This window comes from Patella vulgata, chromosome 6 (genome assembly GCF_932274485.2).
Source record: "Patella vulgata chromosome 6, xgPatVulg1.2, whole genome shotgun sequence".
NCBI classification, from domain to species: domain Eukaryota; kingdom Metazoa; phylum Mollusca; class Gastropoda; family Patellidae; genus Patella; species Patella vulgata.
Window position 1 is genome coordinate 7,698,571 of NC_065884.2, and position 24,561 is coordinate 7,723,131.

Genomic DNA, 24,561 nt, shown 5'->3' on the forward strand with positions numbered 1-24,561 from the left:
CAAAACAGTAAACTAACTTTTCCATATGGCGGCCATTTAGGGCAGAGATCTATTCTCAAAGTACGAAGTAGATGGATGCCTCTGTGTGATGAATGATCGAGAACGGGTCAGCTTTCAGGAATTTAATGTTATGAATGAGTAACAAAAATGAAATTGCAAGATCACAACACATGGGAGACAACTCTTATCGTGTAATTTCGCACGGGCGAAGGAGAAAACTGAGTTAAATAAAAAATTAAATTATTCATATTTTTAAATGAATAAATTTTTAGAGCTACCAACACATTTAATAGTTAAATCCTAAAATACAACCAAAGATGGTCTTTTTTACTGGTTCTTGATCTATTGCAGGGAGATAACTCCAATTGGGGAATGACATCAGGATGCAGACCACCATTAATGAAACTGGGCTAATGAAGACGGCCATACGCCATACAGTGTGCTATGAGAGAATTTTTGCCCGGACAGCGGCACTACGGACAGCGGCACTACGGCCTGCTCTTCTATCGAATTCCAACTGTCAAGTGATCTTTTACGTGCACGCCAATGTGTACACGGGACCTCGTTTTTTTTGTACCACCCGAACGACTAGACCGCTGTCCTTGTCAGGCCCTCCGTCCTGCTTCACTGACAAGGGGGAATCACGCCGGAAACCACCATTAATTTCCCCATTGACTTCAATGTTAATTCTGGCCTCTTTGCCCACCTCCAACTTTTCCCCAAATTTTCGTTGGGTCGAATGCTTTTCACTACAGACAGGGGAACAAATGGTCACGTCTTTGCACTACAATTTGTATGAGGTTGACCATAAAATTTTTGAGATACACAAACTTGAAGAAGCATATTAAAACCATGCAACTAGTTGCCGTAGGTATCACTGTAACTAACCTGATAACTCTGGTATCCTTCCGCCTCAAAATCATGAATATTTACCAAAACCTGGCAGAAAATGTTAATTCAAACCCTCTACGTTCATTCTAGACCCAAAAATCAACAAAAATGGGCATGCAAAAGGGGAGAGAAAAAGACAGAGAGAGAATTGCTATAAATAGACGAACTAGTGAAATTAAATGGTGGGTACCGAGATAGTGAAATTTAATGGGGGTCTGCCTCCTATATCAGGCAAATAAAACTTTTAAAAATACTGGTTAACAAAATGTTTCCTTTCTAATTCATACTAAAAACTTCATAACTGTAAAAGAAAATGAAAACGAAAGCTCAGGCTACAAAAACAGCGTTTGTTTAAATAGTATTAACAACGTTCAAATAAAATCTTGGACAAACAACATACAAGAAATTGTAACAAATACCGAGACACCATATGTAACGAAAGTCACCACGTAAATACTACCACACCAATCGAAAAAACGCGAGCGCGACGCTTGTATCTCGTGTAAATTATGTCGAGTTTAAACAGAGTTATCTTTCTTTATTTGTTTTTAGCTGAACATACCTGAAAGGTGAAATAATCCTTTTATTATCAATGGTAAAAGAAAGATACAATTAAACATGCATTATGGAAGAGCTAAATTTGCCTATTGCCGATCTTTCTTTAGGCCTTAAAATTGTTATCTGAATTATTAATTAGACATTAATTAACTTACCAAGACCATAATCAACTGTCTGTACCATCGGATGCATGTGATGTATAATGGGTTTGAATCCATTTTGTGGTGGATGACATAACCGTAAAAATGGATAATCAAGACTTTCTTTATTATCGTAACAACGGTAGTAATGACACTTGAAGCTAGCCTAAAATTAAATCGCTAATATCCAGGGGCCTGTTTTACGAAATTTTAACTAAGATAAAATCCAAATTTTAGTAATTTGATTGGATAATATTAGACTGGTTTTAGTGCTTAGCCAATCAAAATTAAAGTATCTACTAAAATTTGGATTTTATCTTTAGTTAAAATTTCGTGAAACAGGGCCCAGGTTCAGGGCGAAGCAATTTGAATGAGATTTTCAGCATATTCTCTTTTCATTATCTATTTATTAACTATTGTAGCGAGAACTGTCAACTCTTTATCCAATCTTACCTAATGTCCCTTTGGTATAGCCCTTCATATACTCCCCATTGTCTACTCGATCATAGCCTTATGTCACTGCCTGTCTTCAGTAGCCCGGATGGGGCGGAAAAATAAAACCTCATCCAAGAAAATGTCATTCAGCACACACTATATATGTTTTTGCAGCATTCAACCGTGGACACGATCGACCAGGCTTAAAGGAGCTAAATCGCCAATATTTGGGACCTAGAAATTGACACAAATGGGTCGCAACGCATATAATAATGTAATATGAATGTATATATAAACTAATCAGTATGTTCGGCGAAACACGCCAGAAGTCTCAATCGAATGACAATCTCTAGCGTCTATTTATTCCAATCTACACCGATAGTATTTATTGGGCATGCTCTCCAGATAAGAATATGGTGTCTCCGTTTGACATGTCTTTGTGGAATATGTCTAGCCTCGTTCTTCGAGTCCTTTGTTAAAAATGGCGCTGAAACGCATTATAGAAAACGATTCGTGTACCAATGGTTAAATGTTTATTTTGTTTTAAATATTGAATATCAGAAGTCCATCTTTTCATGTTTTCAATGTCGAAGAGTTTGGATGATGTTGAGTTAGAGACTTAGCTACTTTAAGACTATATATCTCGAATGTCACCTGGTGAAGAGAAGAAGGGGGGGGGGGCGTGTTGGGGGGGGGGGGGTGATGTTATACAGTACCACGAGGTTAGAGCCTGGATCTTGTGTAGATCTGATAACGCTTTACGTCACTGTCCCCGTCACTGTCCTTCCTCTGATCCAAGACCTACGTTATTAACATGTTCTCGTAGCTAGGGCATGGTAGATAAAAAAATTACTAAAATGTATATTGAGGTCTGATTATTTAGGGAGGTTGTGTGTTTGTTCAATTATGATGAATCGAGACTTGAAACATTCCAAATTGGTGGGGAGAGAGAGAGAGAGAGAAATGAGGTTTAACGTCCACTCGACACACACCAGGTCGTTTCGGGACTAACACATGATTCAATGTTATTTCTATAATTCGCTTGCGCGTAGGGGTGTTTAGCAGTGGGAGGAAACCGGAGGACCCGGAGAAAACCCACGAAGTCGGACAGGCGACCCTACTCCTTGCCTCGTACAACGAATCGATGGGATACGAACACTTGACGTTCTGATTGGACTAAGTCTCCAGCGTCAACCACAAACGTAACTAAACTAATGCAAATGGTCGGTTTGCCGCAGTAAAAGTTCACATTGGCCATATATACCCCCCCCCCCCCCACACACACACAGGAGAAGTTTTATTTTCTATAGTCCATGTTTGTCGAAAGTGTTAAGTTATGCTAGATTTCCACTATCACGATTCGCGCTACGATTGAAATGGTGGAGTAGTCGTGGGGATCCTATCAGGTCTTATCATGGGTCAGTCGTAGCAATCGAGTTGATCATGATCGTATCGAAACGCATCCGAACGAATCGTGGACGCAATAGGGACAACCCTATTGTAACGCATCACCCTTTTTCCTAGACCACTGACAAAAGTAAACTACGCTTGAAATTCCCGAGGAACTTTCTCGGCTAACACGGAATCGAATAAAGGATCGCCAGGTTAGTAAGCCAGTGTATTACTCGTGCTTATCCACTTATAAAGTGATCTAAATAGTAGACCAAGGTCAATTATGTCAATTTTTGTAGTAGATAGGAACCGATTATCCGGTTATTAGTGGAAATACAATTCCTAAGGGCAAAGCCAATGAAGTCCCCGCAGTCCTAACGACATATCAAACCAGTAGCCGCCATTGACGTAAGGATTTTCTAGCCTTAAATCATAATCTTAAATAATAACCCCTCCTATATTCCATATTACAGATTGCTCCCGAAAGAAGACCGAGTATTAATCCACAATGACCGGAATTTATGGCGGAATGTTGATTGTATTATTAGTAAGAATGAAGGTTATAACTTGTCGACATAAGGCCTATATGAAGATCGTGGTAAAACTGGTTATATGATTAGCCTAGGACTAGAAATAGTACGGGAGATTGTCATCAATTGTAAACACGTGGGTATATAATTAGCCCAGGACTAGAAGTAGCACGGGAGATTGTCATCCATTGTGTACACGTGGGATTTAATCTTGAGTCTTTAATAACACAATAATGTATGTTGTATAAACCATTTAACGTGGTATTTGTATCAAAATATTCGATTGGTCTTGTTATCAACCTTGACCTCGTCCTATATATGGTAAGTTATTCCAAAGAAGAATGAAAAGAAAATCGTTTCTAAAGTAAAAGCATGGATCAACCTAATTACACTTTGTTCCGTTTTTTAAAATCTGATTAAAATACAGATCTATATTTCGTTTTTTTTTTTATATAATTTCGATGGCCTCAACTACATGAAGATCTGACCAGTTGTAGTGGGGGTCGCCTCAGGGGTCATACGAGCGACTTTGACCATACATACGTTCGATGGCCTCTACTGCATGAAGATCTGACCAGTTGTAGTGGGGGGGGGGGCTTTTGACCTTATGACGTCAGAGATTTGATTAACCAATCAGCATTGGCGTTTCTAGTAGGATACCCACAGTTCCGTACACGGTTCGCCAAAAACTCGCTGCAACAGACCGTATCATTGGCTAATCCCTCACATCAACCAGAACGCAGGTTATATAACAACTCTTCCAGAGACTAGTGTAGTAATGACAAGTAAAACGAAATTTTGAACTATAAAAAAAAGAAACGAAATAGGATCTGTGTTTTAATCAGATTGGTATATTTATTTTTCCATACTACATTTTAATTTATAGGTTTTGTGATAGTTCATTGGTACTGGCCACTTTGAAGCGACAGGGGCCGTTGTGAATTCGTTCGATTGTTGTTGATTGCATGGAGAAAGTTAGAAAACAGAGCAGTGCTTTCTGTGAAAGATTCTGGCGTTGCCCTTCCCATCCCTAACCCTAAACCCACTAGATTCACTCTTCGGTGTACACAATTCCAATGATTCATCACAAAAGGCAGCATGTAGATGAATACGGGCAATTTGATCAGTCAGTAAGTTCACGTGATTTGACGCGGACTCAAAAGAAATTTAATTAGGTGTCAGTGTAACATAAGAAATAAAACGAAACGAAATTGACGGCTGGTTTTCACCAGAATGAGAAATAGAGTAGCGAAGGAAGAGAGAGGGGGAGAGAGAGAGGGGGGATGGGGTTTAACGTCCACTCGACACAAACTAAGTCATCTCGGTACTGACACATGGTTCAGTTTTATTTCAATAATTCGCTTGCGTGTAGGGGTCTTTAGCAGTGGGAGGAAACTGGAGGACCCGGAGAAAACCTACGAGGTTGAACGAAGACCCTACTAGTGGTCACGTACAACCGGGGAATCGAAACTATGCCAGTTGACTCAATGACAGACCTTATGATACAGCGCCCACGTGCTAACCATTCTGTTATCTACCCCACCTTACTAGCTTTAGAATTTATTGCTAAGTCACATATTTTTTGTTGGTTTAGTGACCTGAATAACAAATATAACCATGAACACCCCTCTCCCAAAAGACTCGACCGGTTTTCATTATTCATGCTGATGCATAAAGGTAGGATGTTAAACCCCATGTCATTTTGAATGTCATATCCTCTTTAGAGTTGACTAGATCATTATTCACAAGTCTGTGTTTTGTCCACGTTTTTTTTTATAATTAAAGGGACATATTTATGAGAGTAAATAATAATTAAAATTTTAACTTATTTTAATGCTCAGTGGTCGAGTTGGTGGCAACTGTCTCAGCGCCCTCCTAGACATACATAACTTGATAACCGAGCGTTACGGTTGTAGACCAAGAGTTCCTGGGTCATATTTCCGATCATCAAGTCTCTTTGGATGCTAATGGTAGATTAATGCTCTAAATTTGCCTCATTTAAATCGTCTTGGTGGTTGGAAAGTGAAAAACTGTAACCGGAAACGCCACTCTCCGACCAAATTCTCCTTCCTCACGTTGCCAATATAACCCCGTAATAAACAAATACGAGCGTACGGTGGGAATGCAAACGAAGATGACGTCATCGCAGTACACATTGGCGTGCATGTAAAAGATCCATTGACAGTTGGAATTCTATATAAGAGTAGGCCGAAGCGCCGCTGTCCGGGCAATATTTCCCTCATAGCACACTGTATGGCGTATGTCCGTCTTCACTATCCCGGTCAGGAGCAGAACAATAGGACGTTAAACCCCATTTCATTTCATTTCATTTCATTCCCTTTAAACCAAATACAAGAATTGATAATATATTTACGTCTTACTTCTGACATGAATCATTTTTAACACTTATGAATTGATAACGTCCTGTTGTCGTCATATTGAGTACAAAAAACCCCCATACAACAATTGATGATGCTAGAGCAATGTGGACATTAACAAGTGTCGTTGTTTTTAACAAAATTTTTTTTTTTTTTTTCAAATAAATCCATTTTTAAAAGATTTATTCCTTTTTTATCATTTTATTATTTTTATCGCAGTATAATATGTCAATCTTATTGTTCTGGTCTAAAAATATCCAAAAATACAATTTTTAGCAGATTTTGAAATGGCACTTGTTCACCTTCTTGCACTAGTATCCTCAACTTATCATACAAATGAAATGGGGTTTAACGTCCTGCAACTTATACAAATGCAATGGTGTTTAACGTCCTACAACTTATCATACAAACGCAATGGTGTTTAACGTCCTACAACTTATCATACAAACGAAATGGGGTTTAACGTCCTACAACTTATCATACAAATGCAATGGGGTTTAATGTCCTACAACTTATCATACAAATGAAATGGGGTTTAACGTCCTACAACTTATACAAATGCAATGGTGTTTAACGTCCAACAACTTATCATACAAACGCAATGGTGTTTAACGTCCTACAACTTATACAAATGAAATGGGGTTTAACGACCTACAACTTATCATACAAATGAAATGGTGTTTAACGTTCTACAACTTACACAAACGAAATGGTGTTTAACGTCCTACAACTTATCATACAAATGAAATGGGGTTTAACGTCCTACAACTTATCATACAAATGAAATGGGGTTTAACGTCCTACAACTTATACAAATGAAATGGGGTTTAACGTCCTACAACTTATCATACAAATGAAATGGGGTTTAACGTCCTACAACATATCATACAAACGAAATGGGGTTTAACGTCCTACAACTTATCATACAAACGAAATGGTGTTTAACGTCCTACAACTTATCATACAAACGAAATGGGGTTTAACGTCCTACAACTTATCATACAAACGAAATGGGGTTTAACGTCCTACAACTTACCATACAAACGGAATGAAATGGGGTTTAACGTCCTACTGTTCTGCTCCTAACCTGGGCTAATAAAGACGGGCATATGCCATACAGTGTGCTATGAGGTAATTTATTGCCCGAACACCGGCGCTACGATCTACTCTAATATCGAATTCCATCTGTCAAGGGTTATTTTACGTACATGCGAATGTGTACACGGGAAATCGGTATTTCGTCCTGTCCGAACGACTAGACAGCTGTCCTTGTCAGGCTTTCCAGCCTGTACCACTGACAAAGGGCGAAACCATGCAGGAAAATCTCGAGTAAATTTCTTGGCCAATATCCGGGCATCGAGTTTTCGTCCGACCAGAAAAAATAGATATTATTCCTTTTTAGGCCCTCCAGCCTGCACTATTGACAGGGGGAAACCACACCGGAAAACCCCGTGGAAATACATTCGATTTATCATACTGCATTTGGTGCCATGGAAAACAAAAACGACACTGTTATAGTATTGTTAAATTTAATATGGACAAATAAAATCTTTAGCTACTGCCAATTATGGATTCATCATTCTCTCTCTAGCTAATAGTATTCTAGTATTTGTATTGTTCCATTTTGCTTCAAAATTTAACTGTATTAACGTTAAATTTACTAACGTTACAGTAAGTTGGTGTTCAGTTGAAATGAAATGAAATGGGGTTTAACTACGACCTTCTTCTCTTTACCAATACGCATTGTTTAATTGACATGCGTACTAGCTATGAATGGTTTAAAGTGTTAGCCCAATCATAATGGCCAAACTTACTATTAAAAGAAAGCTCACAAGGAAGTAATTAGATACTCTCGAAGAAAACAATAAAAATTAAATTATAAGAGATCTTATTTTATAAATGAATTGATGTGTACATGTCTTGTCTTTTAATATACGTGAAAAAACGACGGACGTAAAACCCCATTCTATTTCAATTCATTTCATATACAATTACAGAATTTAATAAAATAACAATTACATTAAATATAATTATGTCCGCTTTTCTTATCTTTATCCAGCTTTATCTAAATAAAATATAACAACAAGGTGAATTTCAGTACTGTTTGAATGTGTGTATGTGTTTGAATGTATATACGTCTTGTTGTTGGGACGCTTTAAATGATTTGTATACAGAAACTGTTTTCTGGTCTTTTATTGTTATAACAAAAGTTATGAATAAAGATATGTTTATAACGTTTACGCACATGTTAACATGTCAAAAATAACAACAAAAAAATGTTTTACAAAAAATCCATGAAATGAAGTAGGATTTTACGTCCTATTGTTCTGCTTGGTCTTGGCTTATGATGGCGGACAGCTGCGTTGAGGCCTACTCTGATATCAAATTCCAACTGTCAAGGGTTCAAATGTTTATAAATTAAATTTTAATTTGACATGCATATATTATATCGTCTGAATCCTAAACCAACTCATCACATCATTCAGTTATAAGTAATAGCAAGTGTCGTGCGGGATCTAGTGTATGCTTACTCGTGATATTCCAATTGTCGGGGGATCTTTAACGTACTGCCAGTAGTATAAAAGGGTCCACAACTGGCGTATTATACTAACCAAATGCAAGTTTGATTCGGGTAAACCGTGACCAGCACTTTTGTATAGTTCATCTTCTTGGTAAAAGCTCCTCTCCGTAACAACTCCCTCGGTAACAACTGCCCTTTGTAACAATTGCCCTTGGTAACAGCTCTTCTCGGTAACAACTGCCCTTGGTAATAAATCCACTTGGTAACAACTCCCGTTGGGAACAGCGCTTCTTGGTAACAACTTTTCTTAGTAATAAGATTCCTTGGCAGTTGAAATTCGATATAAGAGTAAGCCCCGATGCCGCTGTCCGGGCAAAAGTTCCCTCATAGCATACTGTATGGTGTATGCCCGTCTTCATTAGTCCAGTCGGAGCAGAACAGTAGGACGTTAAACTCAATTTCATTTCTATTACGAATAATGACCAAGGAACGTTAGTTACATGGTAAATCGATTTACCGTACAGTCCAGGCTTAGCACTAAATGATAAGGTCAGCTCAATTTTACGTTATAGGTTAGGTCTCGGGATCTAAACAGGTCCAGTGTTAATCCCAACCCCTAGCCCTGGACCTATCCTCAATGCTTACTATAACCCTAACCCTAACCCTGACCAACAATCTCGCCTACAATCATGTGCCCTAACCTTATTAACATCTAGGCGACCATGACGAAAATTGAGCTGGCCTTAACAAATAGATTTAGCCGACTAAGGAACGGTTACATGGTAAATCAATTTACCGTATAGTCCAGTTATCTGTACCATATTGATTAGATCACGTGACTAGAACATACAGCAAACACCTGATAAAAAACCTTATCTTACAATGGCCGTCGTGTTTTTTATCAACGTATTAAAGGGATACTTCACCGACAAGAGAGAGAGAGAGAGAGAGAGAGAGTGAGAGAGAGAGAGAGCGAGAGAGAGATAATACGAAAAAACCGAGGTCTCGTGTACCCATTGGCGTGCTCGTAAAAGAACCCTTGGCAGTTGGAATTCGATCTAAGATTAGACCGTAGTGCCGCTGTCCGGGCAAAATTTCCCTCATAGCACACTGTATGGCCATCTTCAATAGCCCAATTCAGAGCAGAACAGTAGAATGTTAAACACCATTTCATTTACCAGAAAGGTAATATAGATAATATCCAACTGCAGTGTTCAGCTCATTCATAAAGTTGCAAGGGATCCAATTTAAAGCATCTTCAGCAGTAAAATTGTCCAAAAAGCCCATATGTCAACATCCCATTCCGAAATCTGTAAAACCATTCGTTCAAACGTCTTCTGTAAAACCATTCGTTCATTCGTTCAAACGTTTTCTGTAAAACCATTCGTTCAAACGTCTTCTGTAAACCATTCGTACAAACGGCTTTTTACTTTTGCTTATGTTTATGTAATTAGGATGACATATTTTAAAACCCTAAAAAAATTGGTGCGTTTTATTCCGACCTCATTTTGATTGATTTCCAGTTTGTCTTTAGCACACAATGGTAATTGCAGAAAATTGTCAAACTTGATTAGAATTCTAGAAAATCGTCAGATTGAGTAGAATTATAGAAAATTTTGAATAACATAAAGACATGAATTATAGAAATTCGTGAATTATAGAAATTCGTGAATTATAAAAATTCGTAGATTATATAGAAATTCATAGAAAGTCGTTAATAATAGAAAGTCGTGAATTATAGAAAATTCGAGAATTATAGAAATTCGTGATTTGAATGATAAAAAAATTTAATTGGAATTACAGAAAATCTTTAAACATAAATCCGAATTTGTGTAGAAATACTGACGATACACCTGTTATATGAGCGGACTGACTCTTTACTGATCATTTAAAATCTTGTATGGTTGTAATTTTATTGTTTATGATAAGGTGTTAGAAATAGGTGATACAGTTATACAATGACATTATAGTCAACAGACTGGTACAATAATAACTCCACATAAAACAGTGCAAGAAACATTTATCATTTCATCCGTTAGAAACTAACCAACTATATAGCGACAAGAGACTCGTGTGTAATATATATCCTACAGCAACGACAGGGAAATGTTCATCGAGACTTTTTACCTAACCGTTTAGCCGATAGACGTAACACCATCGTGACCTGTGCACGGTGCGCATATAACTACCTTAACGGTGGAACGTGCAGTGGCAAAGTGCGTGTTCAATCAGCACTGTCCGCATGACGGAATAACAGAGAGATATATACAAGTTTATTTCACCGTAGAACAAACTCTTGTTAATTTATCTCTTGTGTTTAAATCATCCAGTGCCGTGTAGTGTGGTGTATGCTGACCTGTGTGTAAGGAATAACTCCTCAATCCTGACTACCTTGTAATGTTTATGTTAAGTGCCGGCCAATCGTTTTCTGCGTTTAAAAATCTACTTTGAAGCGAACAGATACGTAGATAAAATATAGATAGGTATCTAGCAATGGAGTGTAAAAGTGCGCGTATAAAAATGTGGTCTCTAGTGTGGATAAGTTTTCTAATATTTTTAATCAAAGTTCAGGTAAGTTTCAATTTAACTTTCACCCAGACATCCATTTTGTAACCTTGGCTTGACATTAACCCATCACCTTTCGGCAATCGATAATTTTATTTGATTTGGAAATAAATCAAATGAACTGGACGTGGATCAAAATGACGTAATTTATATCTAGGCCTACTTTAATTAATATCGATTAGATGATCTATTAAGAGTATTCTATACATTTGCTATTTTTCAATAATGTCGCGTCAGACATTATATATCGAGACCTGAAATTGAAAATGTTAAATTTGCGGGTTTTTCATTGCTAGCTAGTTGTTGTATTTGGCAACGTTCCACAACGGTAACCTTGCACCATTTGTCACCTAAGAGATGCAGTCGTTTAGATATTTTTTTATTTTGTCATCAGCTCTGTTCAAAGTGAACATGTTTAAGATCGAAATCCTCGAGTTGATAAGAAATTTCTTAACTGGGTTAAAAGAATGGAGAGAGTCTAACAGTCTGAAAAAACAGACTTGACAAAATATAACATCGCGAAGAAAGGCGTGAAGAATGATAAAAAGAAACGAAACGAATTACGGTTGAACATCTCATTAAGAAATTACTTTATTATGAGACTAATTAAACTTCTATTATGCAAGAGCTAAATCTGCTGGTCTTTCTATGAGCCTTAAATGTTATATAAATTATTAATTAGACATTAATTAACACGACAAGAACATAATCAACGCTCCATGCCTTAGGATGGCTCCGATTTTAAGTTAAGTAGATTAGAATGGTTCGGTCATTTAATGATTCAATTTAAATATGGAGAAACGAGGCTAAGACTACAATGACCAGTGCGGTGGTTACGATCAATACACACATCGTGTGAAAACTACAACCGTTGATTACGTAACTTAAAATAAAGTAATTGGAATGAAATTTTCAATATATCCATTTTGCATTTTCTTTTTTTAAAATATTATTGCGAGAACGGTCAATTCTTTATCCAAATCTTACATAATGCCCCCTTGATTTATTAATTGAAAATGAAATGGTGTTTAGCGTCCTAGCTTTCGACTAAACTAACGAAGACCGGCGTTACTACCTACTCTTATATCGAATTCCAACTGCCAGGTGCTCATTTAGGCGCATGTCAATATGCACACGGCACCTCAGGTTTTCGTCCCATCTGAACGACTAAACACTATCCTTGACACTGGTTCCTCCCACTGCTAAAGAGCCCTACGCGCAAGCGAATTATTGAAATAAATTGAACCATATGTTAGTCCTGTCCAACCTCGTGGGGTTTCTTCACACCCCCCTCCCTCTCTCTCTCTCTCTCTCTCGCTCTCTCTCTCTCTCTCTCTCAGAATGATCAAAGTTCAATAAAACCAGACCTTTAACACCACCTTTATCTTTATCAGGTTTAACGGCATGGAATTTTTTAATCCACTTCTGTTAACAACCCAAACAAAGCTTGAAATTTACAAAAATCAATTCACAAAATTTGTGCTCAGAGGAAAAACATGTATAATTAAAATGATTTTATGTTGAAGTAAAGGTTTCAGCGTATAAAAACATTTAGATTTTATGTTTATTCACTTGCCGCAACATATTTTAAAAACAACAGAAAAGATAAATTTATGGAGAATATCCCGAATGATCTTTTTCTGGACCATATGCACCAGCTATGATTTTGTTTGTTCGCTGTTGTTTGTGGTGTGGTCCACCTGAACATGTGAAGTAGACAATAAATAGTGTTGATTATTATTGTGGTACGTGTGTGGTCCTCGGTCTACTAGTTTGCTGTTGTGTGTAGGGCCCCCCCCCCCCCCTGTAATGTTATGTGTTGTGCGGTCCTCCTGTAGAGTGTTTTGTGTAATGTGGTCCTCCTATACCAACTAATCTACTAGTCTGTTGTGTGTAGTGTGGTCCTCCTGTTGTTGTGTGTAGTGTGGTCCTCCAGTAGTTTGTTGTTATGTGTAGTGTGATCCTCCTTTTGTTGTTATGTGTAGTGTGGTCCTCCTGTACCAATTACTCCACTAGTCTGTTGTGTGTAGTGTGGTCCTCCTGTTGTTATGTGTGGTGTGGTCCTCCTCTAGTTTGTTGTGTGAGGGCGGTCCCCCTGTTCCTACTAATCTGTTGTTATGTGTAGTGTGGTCCTCCTGTACCAATTACTCTACTAGTCTGTTGTGTGTAGTGTGGTCCTCCTGTTGTTATGTGTGGTGCGGTCCTCCTCTAGTTTGTTGTGTGAGGGCGGTCCCCCTGTTCCTACTAATCTGTTGTTATGTGTAGTGTGGTCCTCCTGTACCAATTACTCTACTAGTCTGTTGTGTGTAGTGTGGTCCTCCTGTTGTTATGTGTGGTGTGGTCCTCCTCTAGTTTGTTGTGTGAGGGCGGTCCCCCTGTTCCTACTAATCTGTTGTTATGTGTAGTGTGGTCCTCCTGTACCAATTACTCTACTAGTCTGTTGTGTGTAGTGTGGTCCTCCTGTTGTTATGTGTGGTGTGGTCCTCCTCTAGTTTGTTGTGTGAGGGCGGTCCCCCTGTTCCTACTAATCTGTTGTTGTGTTGTAGTGTGGTCCTCCTGTACTCATTTATTAGTTTGTTATGTATACTGTGGTCCCCCTGTACTTACTAATCCACGTGTTTGTGTTAAGTGGACATTAAACTATATTTCCCTCTCTATCGTGTCAATATGTTATTATTTGTAATAAAATCACTATATCTAACACTTGTTATAATAAAACTTCTAGATATTTACATGAAACATCTCTTAGTTTTAAGATAATCCCTAGTAGTGTAGATATACAGCTCAGATAAGATAATCTTAACACCAACAACTGACTCAGAGAGAGAGAGAGAGAGAGAGAGAGAGGGAGTTTAACATCCACTCGACGTCAGTTCGGGACTAACAAATGGTTCAATTCTATTTCAATAATTCGCTTGCGCGTAGGGGTCTTTATTTAGCAGTGGGATGAATGAAACCAGAGGAACCCGGAGAAAACCCACGAGGTTAGACAGGCGACGCTACGCCTTGTCGCGTACAACCGGGGAATCGAAACCACGCCAGTTGACTCAATGACAGACCTTATGATACAGCGCGCACGTGCTAACCATTTGCCCCTCCCCCCCCCCCCCCGACTGACGTTTAATCCAGAACAAACTACAATAATGTGAAAGTTGATTCTCTAAAGGAATATCAGTCCATCCCACAAATGATCCATTTTTCTTCAGTAATGATAAAGGTATGGTGAATTGAAAATTTATCAACCCCTGACGGCCACCAGACGATATATAGGATATAGTCACAACAAACCAGCGCCACTGTAGATTTTCAACGTTCTCATTATAATCCGGTTTAATCCAAGCCGAGAGATTATCTTCCGTTGATATTATGATTGTGTTTTCTATTTTAAATTTCAATCTGGTTAAAACACAGATCCTATTTCGTTTCGTTTTTTTATAGTTCAAAATTTCGTTTTACTTGTCTTCACTACACTAGGATATAGAAGAGTTGTTGTATAACCCCATGTTCTGGTTGAAGTGAGGGATTAGCCAATGAAATGGTCTGTTACGGAGAGTTCTTGGCGTGCGAACTGTGGGTAAACTACCAGAAACGTCAACGCTGATTGATTAATCAATGTCTGACGTTATAGGGTCAAAAGCCGCTTGTACGACCCCTGACGCGACCTTCCCCCACAACCGGTCAGATCTTCATGTAGTGTAGGCCATCGAAAGTATAAAAAACGAAACGAAATATAGATCTGTATTTTAATCAAATTGTCAAAAAAGCAAATGACGCACGGAGACCTTTAGCATCAAAATTGAGCGTTCATTTGTGTTTTGTATTAAAGACGGAGTTTAAAAGAAATAATAGACTGATTTATTGGTTACTGGGTGTAATCCTAAACACAGATAATTTATGAATGTCACCAGTTTTAATGTTTTTTTAAAAATAATGATTGCTGATAAATTGAATACTCTCGTAATTTATAACTGAAACTGATAACGAAAATAGCCTTTTATAAAATTAAAAATACATTATGCAGGAGCTAAATCTGTCTATTGCAGGTCTTTTCTTTAGGCTTGAAATGTTATCTAAATTATTAATTAGACATTAATGAACTTATCCAGGCCATAATCAACTCTAGATGGCATCGCTAGCCTGTGATATTTACTGGATTAGTATCCGATTTAGTGCTAAATTTTCATTCATGATTTAATCATGAAATGGATAATCGAGACTATGTTTTTACCGTACCGAATTTAGTAATGAAGCTAGGCCGAAAATCTCGGTTCAGAGTGGATCAATTTTACTGAAATTTTCAGCAAATTCAATTTACAGTATCTAGTTTTTAACTATTATAGTGAGAACTGTCAGCTCTTTATCTAATCTCCCATAATGTATCTTTAAATATAAATCAGCCACATTAAAACACGAATCCACGTTCTCTCATATGTATCTTTAAGTATCGTTAGCTCCTAAGATGTCAATGATGTCGGACCCATAGCTAAAAGTTTTTCGGGTATCGTATACGAGGCATGGTATTCTTACTGTTTCGAGCACACCGGATGCTGAATTGTACAGGATTGACTTATATAGTTAACGCCTTGATTCACATTGGCTCAGTGTTGGCCGAGCCGAGAAAGTACCTGGATATTTCTTCAGCGTGGATTCCCCTTGTCCGTGGTTCAGATGGGAGGGTCTAGCTATGGAACAGTGCCTGGTCATTCGTAGGGTACAAAAAAACCTAGGTCCCGTGTATACGTAATCGAATCCTCGACACATGGTATTCGATTACGAGTGGACGGAGAGTCCGCTTTACCCCATAGCAAACTGCATGGCATATGTCTGTCTTAATTATCACGCAGGGGGGGGGGGTGAACGGCTTATCACGTGATCGTTAGATCACCAGGGCTGTTATTAAGTCAAGTGTCGTGGTTCCGATTCCCCGCTTGTACGTGACAAGGAACAAGGTAGCCTGTTCAACTTCGTGGGCTTCCTCTGGATCCTCCGGCTTCCTCCCGCAGCAAAAGACCCCTACGCTCAAGCGATTTATTGAAATAAAATTGAACCATATGTCAATTTGGTTAATCTCTCTCTCTCTCTCTCTCTCTCTCATAAGGGTGACAAGGAGTAGGGTCACCTGTCAAACCTCGTAGGTTTTCTCCGAGTCCTCCGGTTCCCTCCCACTGCTAAAGACCCCTACGCGCAAGCGAATTATTGAAATAAATTTGACACATTGTGTTAGTCCCGAAATGACCTAGTCTCTCTCTCCTCTCTCTCTTTCTCTATCTCTCTCTCCTATTGTGCCAGTTGGTGCAGAAAAACAGAAGGACGTTAAACATCATGTTATTTCATTTCCTGTTATAACATACTGTTTTTATATCTACATTATAACACCACCAGTAAAAATATTCAAAATGAAATCTGTGAAATATGTATTAACTGTGTATATCTGTTGTATATAAAAACAGCCCAGTCTCATCATCTGTTGTTGTATATCTAAGTCAAAGTTTTATTGTTTAAACTAAACTATAGATAAACTCAACTGGAACTAAACTTCTCCTAAAACTTGAGAAAACTCGCCGTTTGTTTATAAACATTAACTTACCGGTGCGTGGTTATATTTTAATTAATTTAAAAATCGGAACATCTGAAACATATATTCTTTCAGTATGTTATCAGTGGTTGCTGGTCTGTAGAGTACTAGCGTCGGTAGTGTATCTTTCTTCTAAAGTACCCGACCCCCGCTAACCCTCTCCTCCTACCCTTCCAAGTCATTTAACCTTGAAGATTTGTTGATAAACATTCTGAAGATCACAGACCAGCTTGAAAGGTCATGTACCCCCAATTTGACCAGCTTGAAAGGTCATTTACCCCCAATTTGACCAGCTTGAAAGGCCATGGGCCCCCAATTCGACCAGCTTGAAAGGCCATTTACCCCCAATTCAACCAGCTTGAGAGGTCATGGGCCCCCAATTCGACCAGCTTGTGAGGTCATGTACCCCCAATTTAACCAGCTTGTAAAACGACTTGGTTATATTTCTAACCACAGTAGCCACAGGGGGAACCACGCTGGTAAATCGGGGCGTACACTAGAATCGAACATGGGGCCTCCAGGTTAGCGAAGCCAACGTACATTGTTTAATAGTACAATTGTTAAGAACAAGAAAAAAAAAGAGCGATATAAATTAAATAATAAATAGTTAAAAATCGCATTATAGAAAAATTCTTAAACATACATTATGCAAGAGATAAATCTGCCTATTGCAGGTTTTTATTTAAGCCTGAAATGTTATATAAATTATTAATTAGACATTTTTTAACAAAACAAGACCATAATTGACTCTCGATGGCATCGAATTCTCGAGATTTTAACTAGATTAAAACGGTTCGCCATAAAATTTAATTTAAAAATGTGCACACATCTTGCCAAAACTACAAACAGTGATAACTTGGCTGAGAATGAAGTAATTTAATGAAATTTTCAATATTTTCTTTTTTTTATCATCTATTTTTGAATTATTATAGCAAGAATGACCAACTCTTTATTAAACTCTTAACTAATGTATCTTTAAATGTTTGATTGATGAAAGTAATTTGTTTTAAAACATGCCCAAATACTCTCACTGGAGTCTTCTTTTGAATTTCAATATGAGTACTCATCCTTATGAATAAAAAATCGAAATGGAAAGAAAGTTAGTCCAATCCTATACAGAAACCCCGTCTTCATTCATTACTCCAGTCAGTTAAAAAAAAAGGGTGGGTCATTAAACACCATTTCATTTCATTTCCAATGCAGAAAAGTGTAAAAAAGAATGCTTGCTTGTCTTGTGTCTTAAGTTCAGTAAGGACAAAAATAGCCCGTCTCGTGCATGTCACCAAATTTTAATACGGTGATAAATGATGGCGGAAACAATCGACCGCAGAAGAGAAAGATATTGGCTGAACTTAAAGGCCAAACATATCCTGCCACGTGAATGTCACCCAAAGTTATAAAATATTCTGACGGAAATATTGAAAATATTATGTTGACTGAAATACATGTAGTACCAAAAGAGAAAATCATCACAGAATATTTTTTAAAATGAAATGAAATGAAATGGGGTTTAACATCCAACTGTTCTGCTCCGAACTGGGCTAACGAAGACGGGCGGTTACACGGAACCTAGTTTTGGTCGACGGGTCTTGACAGTGGCGAGACGATTTACCCAATACTACCCAATGCTACCCAATACCACCCCAATACTACCCAATACTATCCAATGCTACAATATAGATATGCACACTTTGCATCATTATGTTGTAGTATTGGGTAGTATGTGGTGATATCGGGGTGGTATTGAGGGGTACTGGTAGTATTGGGTAGAACTGGGTAAATCCCTCCGCCGCCTTGACAGCAGCGCTATGGATCACTCTTTAATTCTATTTCCAACTTCCCAGAGATCTTTGGCGTTAAACCAATGGTATAAACAGGATGATATCTGTATTTTTCTGAAAATCTAACGTGTCTTTAAACTGTAAGGATTGGGTGGTCGATTGGTTTAACGCATACACTTGGGTCCTCCGGTTTCCTCCCACTGCTAAAGACCCCTTCGCGCAAGCGAATTATTGAAATAAAATTAAACCATATGTTAGTCCCGAAATGACCTAGTTTGTGTTGAGTGGACGTTAAACCCCATCTCTCTCTCTCTCTCTCTCTCTCTCTCTCACTTGAGTATATAAGGTCTGTCATTCAGTTAAGTGGTTTCAAATCCTCGGTTTCTCCTGGCATAATTTGTGTCCAGTAGACGCCCCCTCCCCCCCCCCCACGCTCGCTCTCTCTCTCTCTCTCCTCTCTCTCTCTCTCTCTCTGTATTTAATAATAATTACAGGCCTATCCTTTAAGAACATCGACTTCCAGATAAATTAATTTATATGACAAGCTATAAAGCCTGTATAAAAATATCACATGATTCACCTACATTGGCTGAATTTGACAAATTCAAAAGTTAAACTCGTCTTTTATATAACAGTAAATTAAAATGTGGGAAGATTTACACCAGAAACGTCATCATGAATGGTAAGATTTGTCTGACATGGTTTTTATAAGATAAGTTTTATGTCAAAGTCAAGTAATGTCACACGATTTTAACAATCGCACGTATAGGTATATATATGTAAATTACTTTCAGTTCAAAGTCAAAACTCAAATTCATTTTAAAGGCAGAGTTTTAGACCATACAGAATCAAAAGGAGATTTTGGTCCAAACATTATTCAGATAGATGAAATCAAAATTAAGTTTACATTGTTTACACTGCCATCTTTAAGTGTCTTGGATAAAAAAGTAATAATAATTAAGTTATGACAATGTAAAATTTAAAGTTTACGTTGATTTTACGCTGCCATCTTTAGGTGTCTTAGATAAATAAAGTAATAATAATTTTGCCAGCCCACTCATCATAAATACTTCGCTATATTACGAATATATGTGTCAGCAACAACAACAACACAACACAACAGCAACAACAACAACATCAATAACACAACAACAACACAACGACAACAATAACACACCAGCAACACAACGACAACAATAACACAACAACAACACAACAACGATAACAACAACAATAACACAACGACAACAACAACAGCAGCAACAACAACAACAACAAGTATAACAACAACAGAAACAAGAATTCTATACGTGATGTAATCACATAATTACATGGTTTTATTATAAAATAGTATTATATAATAACAAAAGTCTTTATATTAAAATATAAGGGGGTTAGGTGGTCGAATGGTTTAAAGCGTGTCCTTTAGATCGCATGTTCTGTCATTCAGCTTATTTATTCCTCGCATGTATGTGACAAGGAGTAGGGTCGCCTGTCCAACCTCCCGGTTTTTTTCTGGGTCCTACGGTTTCCTCCCACTGCTACCCGCAAGCGAATTATTGAAATAAAACAACCATATGTTAGCCCCGAAATAAACTAGTTTGTGAGGAATGTATATTAAACACCATTTTCCTCTCTCTATATATATATATATATAGGGAGGTTGTGCGGTCTAGTGGTTTAACGCGTGCGCGTGAAATCACAAGGTCTGTCATTGTATTCCCCGCGTGTACGTGTCAAGGAGTAGTTTCCTCTGGTCCCCCCGGTTTTCTCCAAATGCTAAAGACCCCTACCTACAAGCGAATTATTGAAATAAATTTGAACTATATGTTAGTCCCAAAATGACCTAGTTTGTGACAAATGCACACTAAACCCTCTCATATGGTCATTCGGTTTTCTCACACTGCACAAATGAATAATTGAAATAGAGTTGTACCATGTGTTAGTCCAAAATTATCTAGTTTGTGTCAAGTGGATCTGGAACCCCATTTCTCTCTCTTTAATTCTCACTGCCAAAGACCCATATGCACATGCAAATTATTGAATCTCTCTCTCTCTCTCTCTCTCTTCAACATGTCTTAAATTAGTCTGGGAAGTGTTATCATGTGTTCTATCCTATCTGAAGCTGAATATCCTGATTATATTAGCCCTCATTATCCTGTATAGAATTTTCTTCTGTGTCTACTTTTATACATCAGAATTTTGATAATGTCGAAGAAAGTTGGAATGATAACCTAGTTTGACCTGATACACGATAACGACCACTATGGTTGGTTTGCACGGTGTTCACAAGCTACATTGAGATTAATTAAGCTGTAAAATGAAGTCGGCTATTGCCTAAAGACCATGTCGGTGACAGAAATGCGCCGATGCGACTAATAAAGATGGGAATGTGCCATACGGTGAGCTACGAGGCGTTTCCATCTGCTCCGAATCGAATCCCGATTGTCAAAGTTTCTATTATAAGCACAGGACCGCGGTGTAATTCGTCTCATACGCGAGAAACTAGGCTCCTTTCCTTTCCAGATCCTACATGCTTCATGTGAACGACCAGGCGTCTTTCCTTGCCATATCCTCCATGCTTCATGTGAACGACCAGGCGTCTTTCCTTGCCAGATCCTCCATGTCTTATGGGAACGACCAGGTACCTTTCCTTGCCAGATCTTCTGCCATTCTCCACGGATAAGTGGAAACCGGACTGGGAAATCTTTAGGAAATATCTGAGCCATTCCCACTATCGAATCAAGGACAGGCCTTTATGAGATATGTATGATAATGATAAAAATGTTAACGATTTGACATTCGTAGAATTATTTTAGAGTAACACTATCCCTAAAAAATAGACTTTATTTAAAACAAATCAGCTTATTGTCTGAAGACCATAGTTGAATATTCACACGTATTGACGTAACAACATAGTTGAATAATATATCTGATAGAATTGAACGGAGTGACAGAAAGAAATCGGTTTATAATCACTCGACACAAACAAGGTCATTTCGCAACTAACATATGGTACAATTTTACTTCAATATTTCGCTTGCGCTTAGGGGTCTTTAACAGTGGAGGGAACCGGAAGACCCGGACTAAACCCATGATGTTAGGAAGGTGAGCCTACTCCTTGTGACGTACAAGCCTGGGATCAAAACCACGCACCCGGACTCAATAACAGCCCTTGGGATCTAAAGTGCAGCCCTTAGCCCCCCCCCCCCATCCAGAATTGAACGAAATATTTCCAAGGATTTGTTATGTCCATATTTAGTGTATCGTATAAGACACATTACAAGGTTTTTGGTGTACTGCATTAAAACGTTTTTCTGTTGAGAGAGTAGAAAAATACAGTTGTTTGATTAACAGATTAATGACATGCATTCTCGTGATGAGCTTGGGGCATTGCAAGGACCGAACGGCACATGCACTAGCTTCCGTATCTTTCAACTAGCGTTATGATTGCAATAAAATGTAACTTCCCTCTTGTCACTATCTTTATATTCTTAGAGAAGGAGACAGGTACAATAATTTATATCTGTTTGTATCGATCCGTTCTCGTCAATGTCATATAAGGTCATTAGTTACAGATACTGTCACGTAGCTATATTGATAACAAATCAGTACGATAAACTAACTTTTATTTTCTTACTTTCAATATGTAAACAATAAAAATAAAAAAACAACAACATCAATCCTCTTTTCCTTTTTCCATATCTTTTTTAATCGACCTTGAACTATAGTTAAAATACAAAGTCCATGGGGTTTAACGTCCTACTGTTCTGTCCCGACTGGGTTAAAGTCCAATAGACGAATACGTCAAAATAGAACAAAACCTAAGTGACGGGAAGTGCTAACGTTGTATTCAAAGCCGCTGATTATTTTTTGCAATTTTTCCACAGTAAACATGAGAGAGAAATGAGGTTTAACCTCCACTTACCACAAAATAGGTCATTTCGGGAATAACGCATGGTACAATTTTATTTCAATAATTCTCTTGTGCGCTGAGGTTTTTAACAGTGCGTAGATTCAGGACGACCAGGAGAACATCTGCGAGGTTGGGCAGGCGACCCCTACGCCGTATCACGTTCAGGCTTGCAATCGAAACCATGCCACTTGACTCAGTTCCTCTGCTATTAAATGTTTTAAATTTAACTAAACCATGTATTATGATCCTGGGTCATGAAGACTGTAAAGTGGTCATTGTGAACTAAGAGATCCGCTACCTGCGTTAGACGACAGCTAGCTTTTGTTTAGTTTTAGAGCGATAATTGATTTAACCATCTATATATATATGTGTGTGTGACATAAAACAAGGAAATGGAGTTAAAATTATTTGACTTGAAGACATTTTTATTGGTCTCAAGTCAAATTCAGCCGAAAATTAAATAAACAACAAACACAACATATCGATAGACATGCCTTAAAGGAGATGGTCCACCGATTTCTACGTCACACAACATATCGACAGAAATGTTTTAAAGGAGATGGTCCACCGATTTCTACGTCACACAATATATCGACAGAATTATTTTAAAGGAGATGGTCCAGCGATTTCTACGTCACACAATATAACGACAGAATATTTTTAAAGGATATCAACGTCTACGTCACACTAGACTAAATAATATCTTTAAGCAATTATCATGATCAGTTTGTGAGAGTACATGTAATGATTTGGGATTTAACGTTTTGCTTATCTGGGGAAACCTTCTCGGCCATCGAACCTGGGACGTCATGGTTAATGGGCCATCAACATAACCACTGAGAATATGTTAGGGTACGACTTACAGTTCAACCTGATACATAGAAACAAACAAATGGACCGATTAATTAAAATTATCGCAATTTTTAAACATGGACGCTGTACGAAGACGTCATTTCGGGACTAACATAAAACTAGGACATAAACTCTATTTCATTTAATTCTATTTTAGAATATGAAAAAATGTGGGTCATCTCCTTTAACATAAAACAAACACAACCAATGTTGGATATACATGTAAATAACAACAGAAAAATATCCTCTCATGTTGCTGTAAAGCGATTTATTTATCTGTGTATTTGTTTGTTTACTATTTAAATTAATTTATCACAAGCTCATAAACAAATCAAACTTCCCTCAAAATAAAACCTACCCAACTTAACAGGGTGTGGTGTACGCTTGATGGTCGTTAAAAGTAGGAGTTGATCGTCAAGGGCCTTCAAATAGAGAAAACGTCTGGATAAGCAAATAGACTGGACAACCTGCTCTAATACGTCAGACTAGCTCTTACGTCATATAGCCGTATATGGTCAGAATAGTTAGTTATGAAATGACCTAGTTTGTGTTCAGTAGACATTAAACCCCATTTCTCACTCTTTAAAGATTTAACCAAAATTATTTCAAAATGCCAGACATAAAGATAAACTAGTTTTTTTATGAAATGACCTGGTTTATGTTGAATGGACATTAAACCTCATTTCTTTCAATCTTATTTTGATCAGTCTGTGTAATTAATAATGAATGGATTTATGTTATACTTATGGCGGTAATAAGTCTGGAGCCCAGAATAATATGTCGCTATAAATCAGTTTTAATCATATAAAATATTTATAACAATTTAAACTCTGGTATTTATAATCTTCTTCAATAATGCTTGATGTTTATCCCTCTTTTACGTTAATTTCTATAAACTATGTCAAACTTTAAACACTCATAACTTTGCACAAAAAATGTAATTTGAATGAAATTTTCAATGTATTCACTTTTCATTATCTATTGTTGAATTATTCTAGCAGGAACGGACAACTCTTTAATGCCCTTT

General features: G+C 37.7%; 1 protein-coding gene across 1 annotated transcript in view; it reads left to right on the forward strand.

Annotated features, from left to right (window-relative positions):
• Positions 1–10,890: 10,890 nt before the first annotated feature.
• Positions 10,891–24,561, forward strand: part of LOC126824928 (uncharacterized) — a 44,279-nt gene continuing 30,608 nt past the window's right edge. Inside the window, exon 1 of the mRNA XM_050554382.2 lies at positions 10,891–11,416. Coding sequence (XP_050410339.2) covers positions 11,339–11,416 — 78 coding nt within the window. The 5' untranslated portion in view covers positions 10,891–11,338. The remainder of the gene's footprint in view (positions 11,417–24,561) is intronic.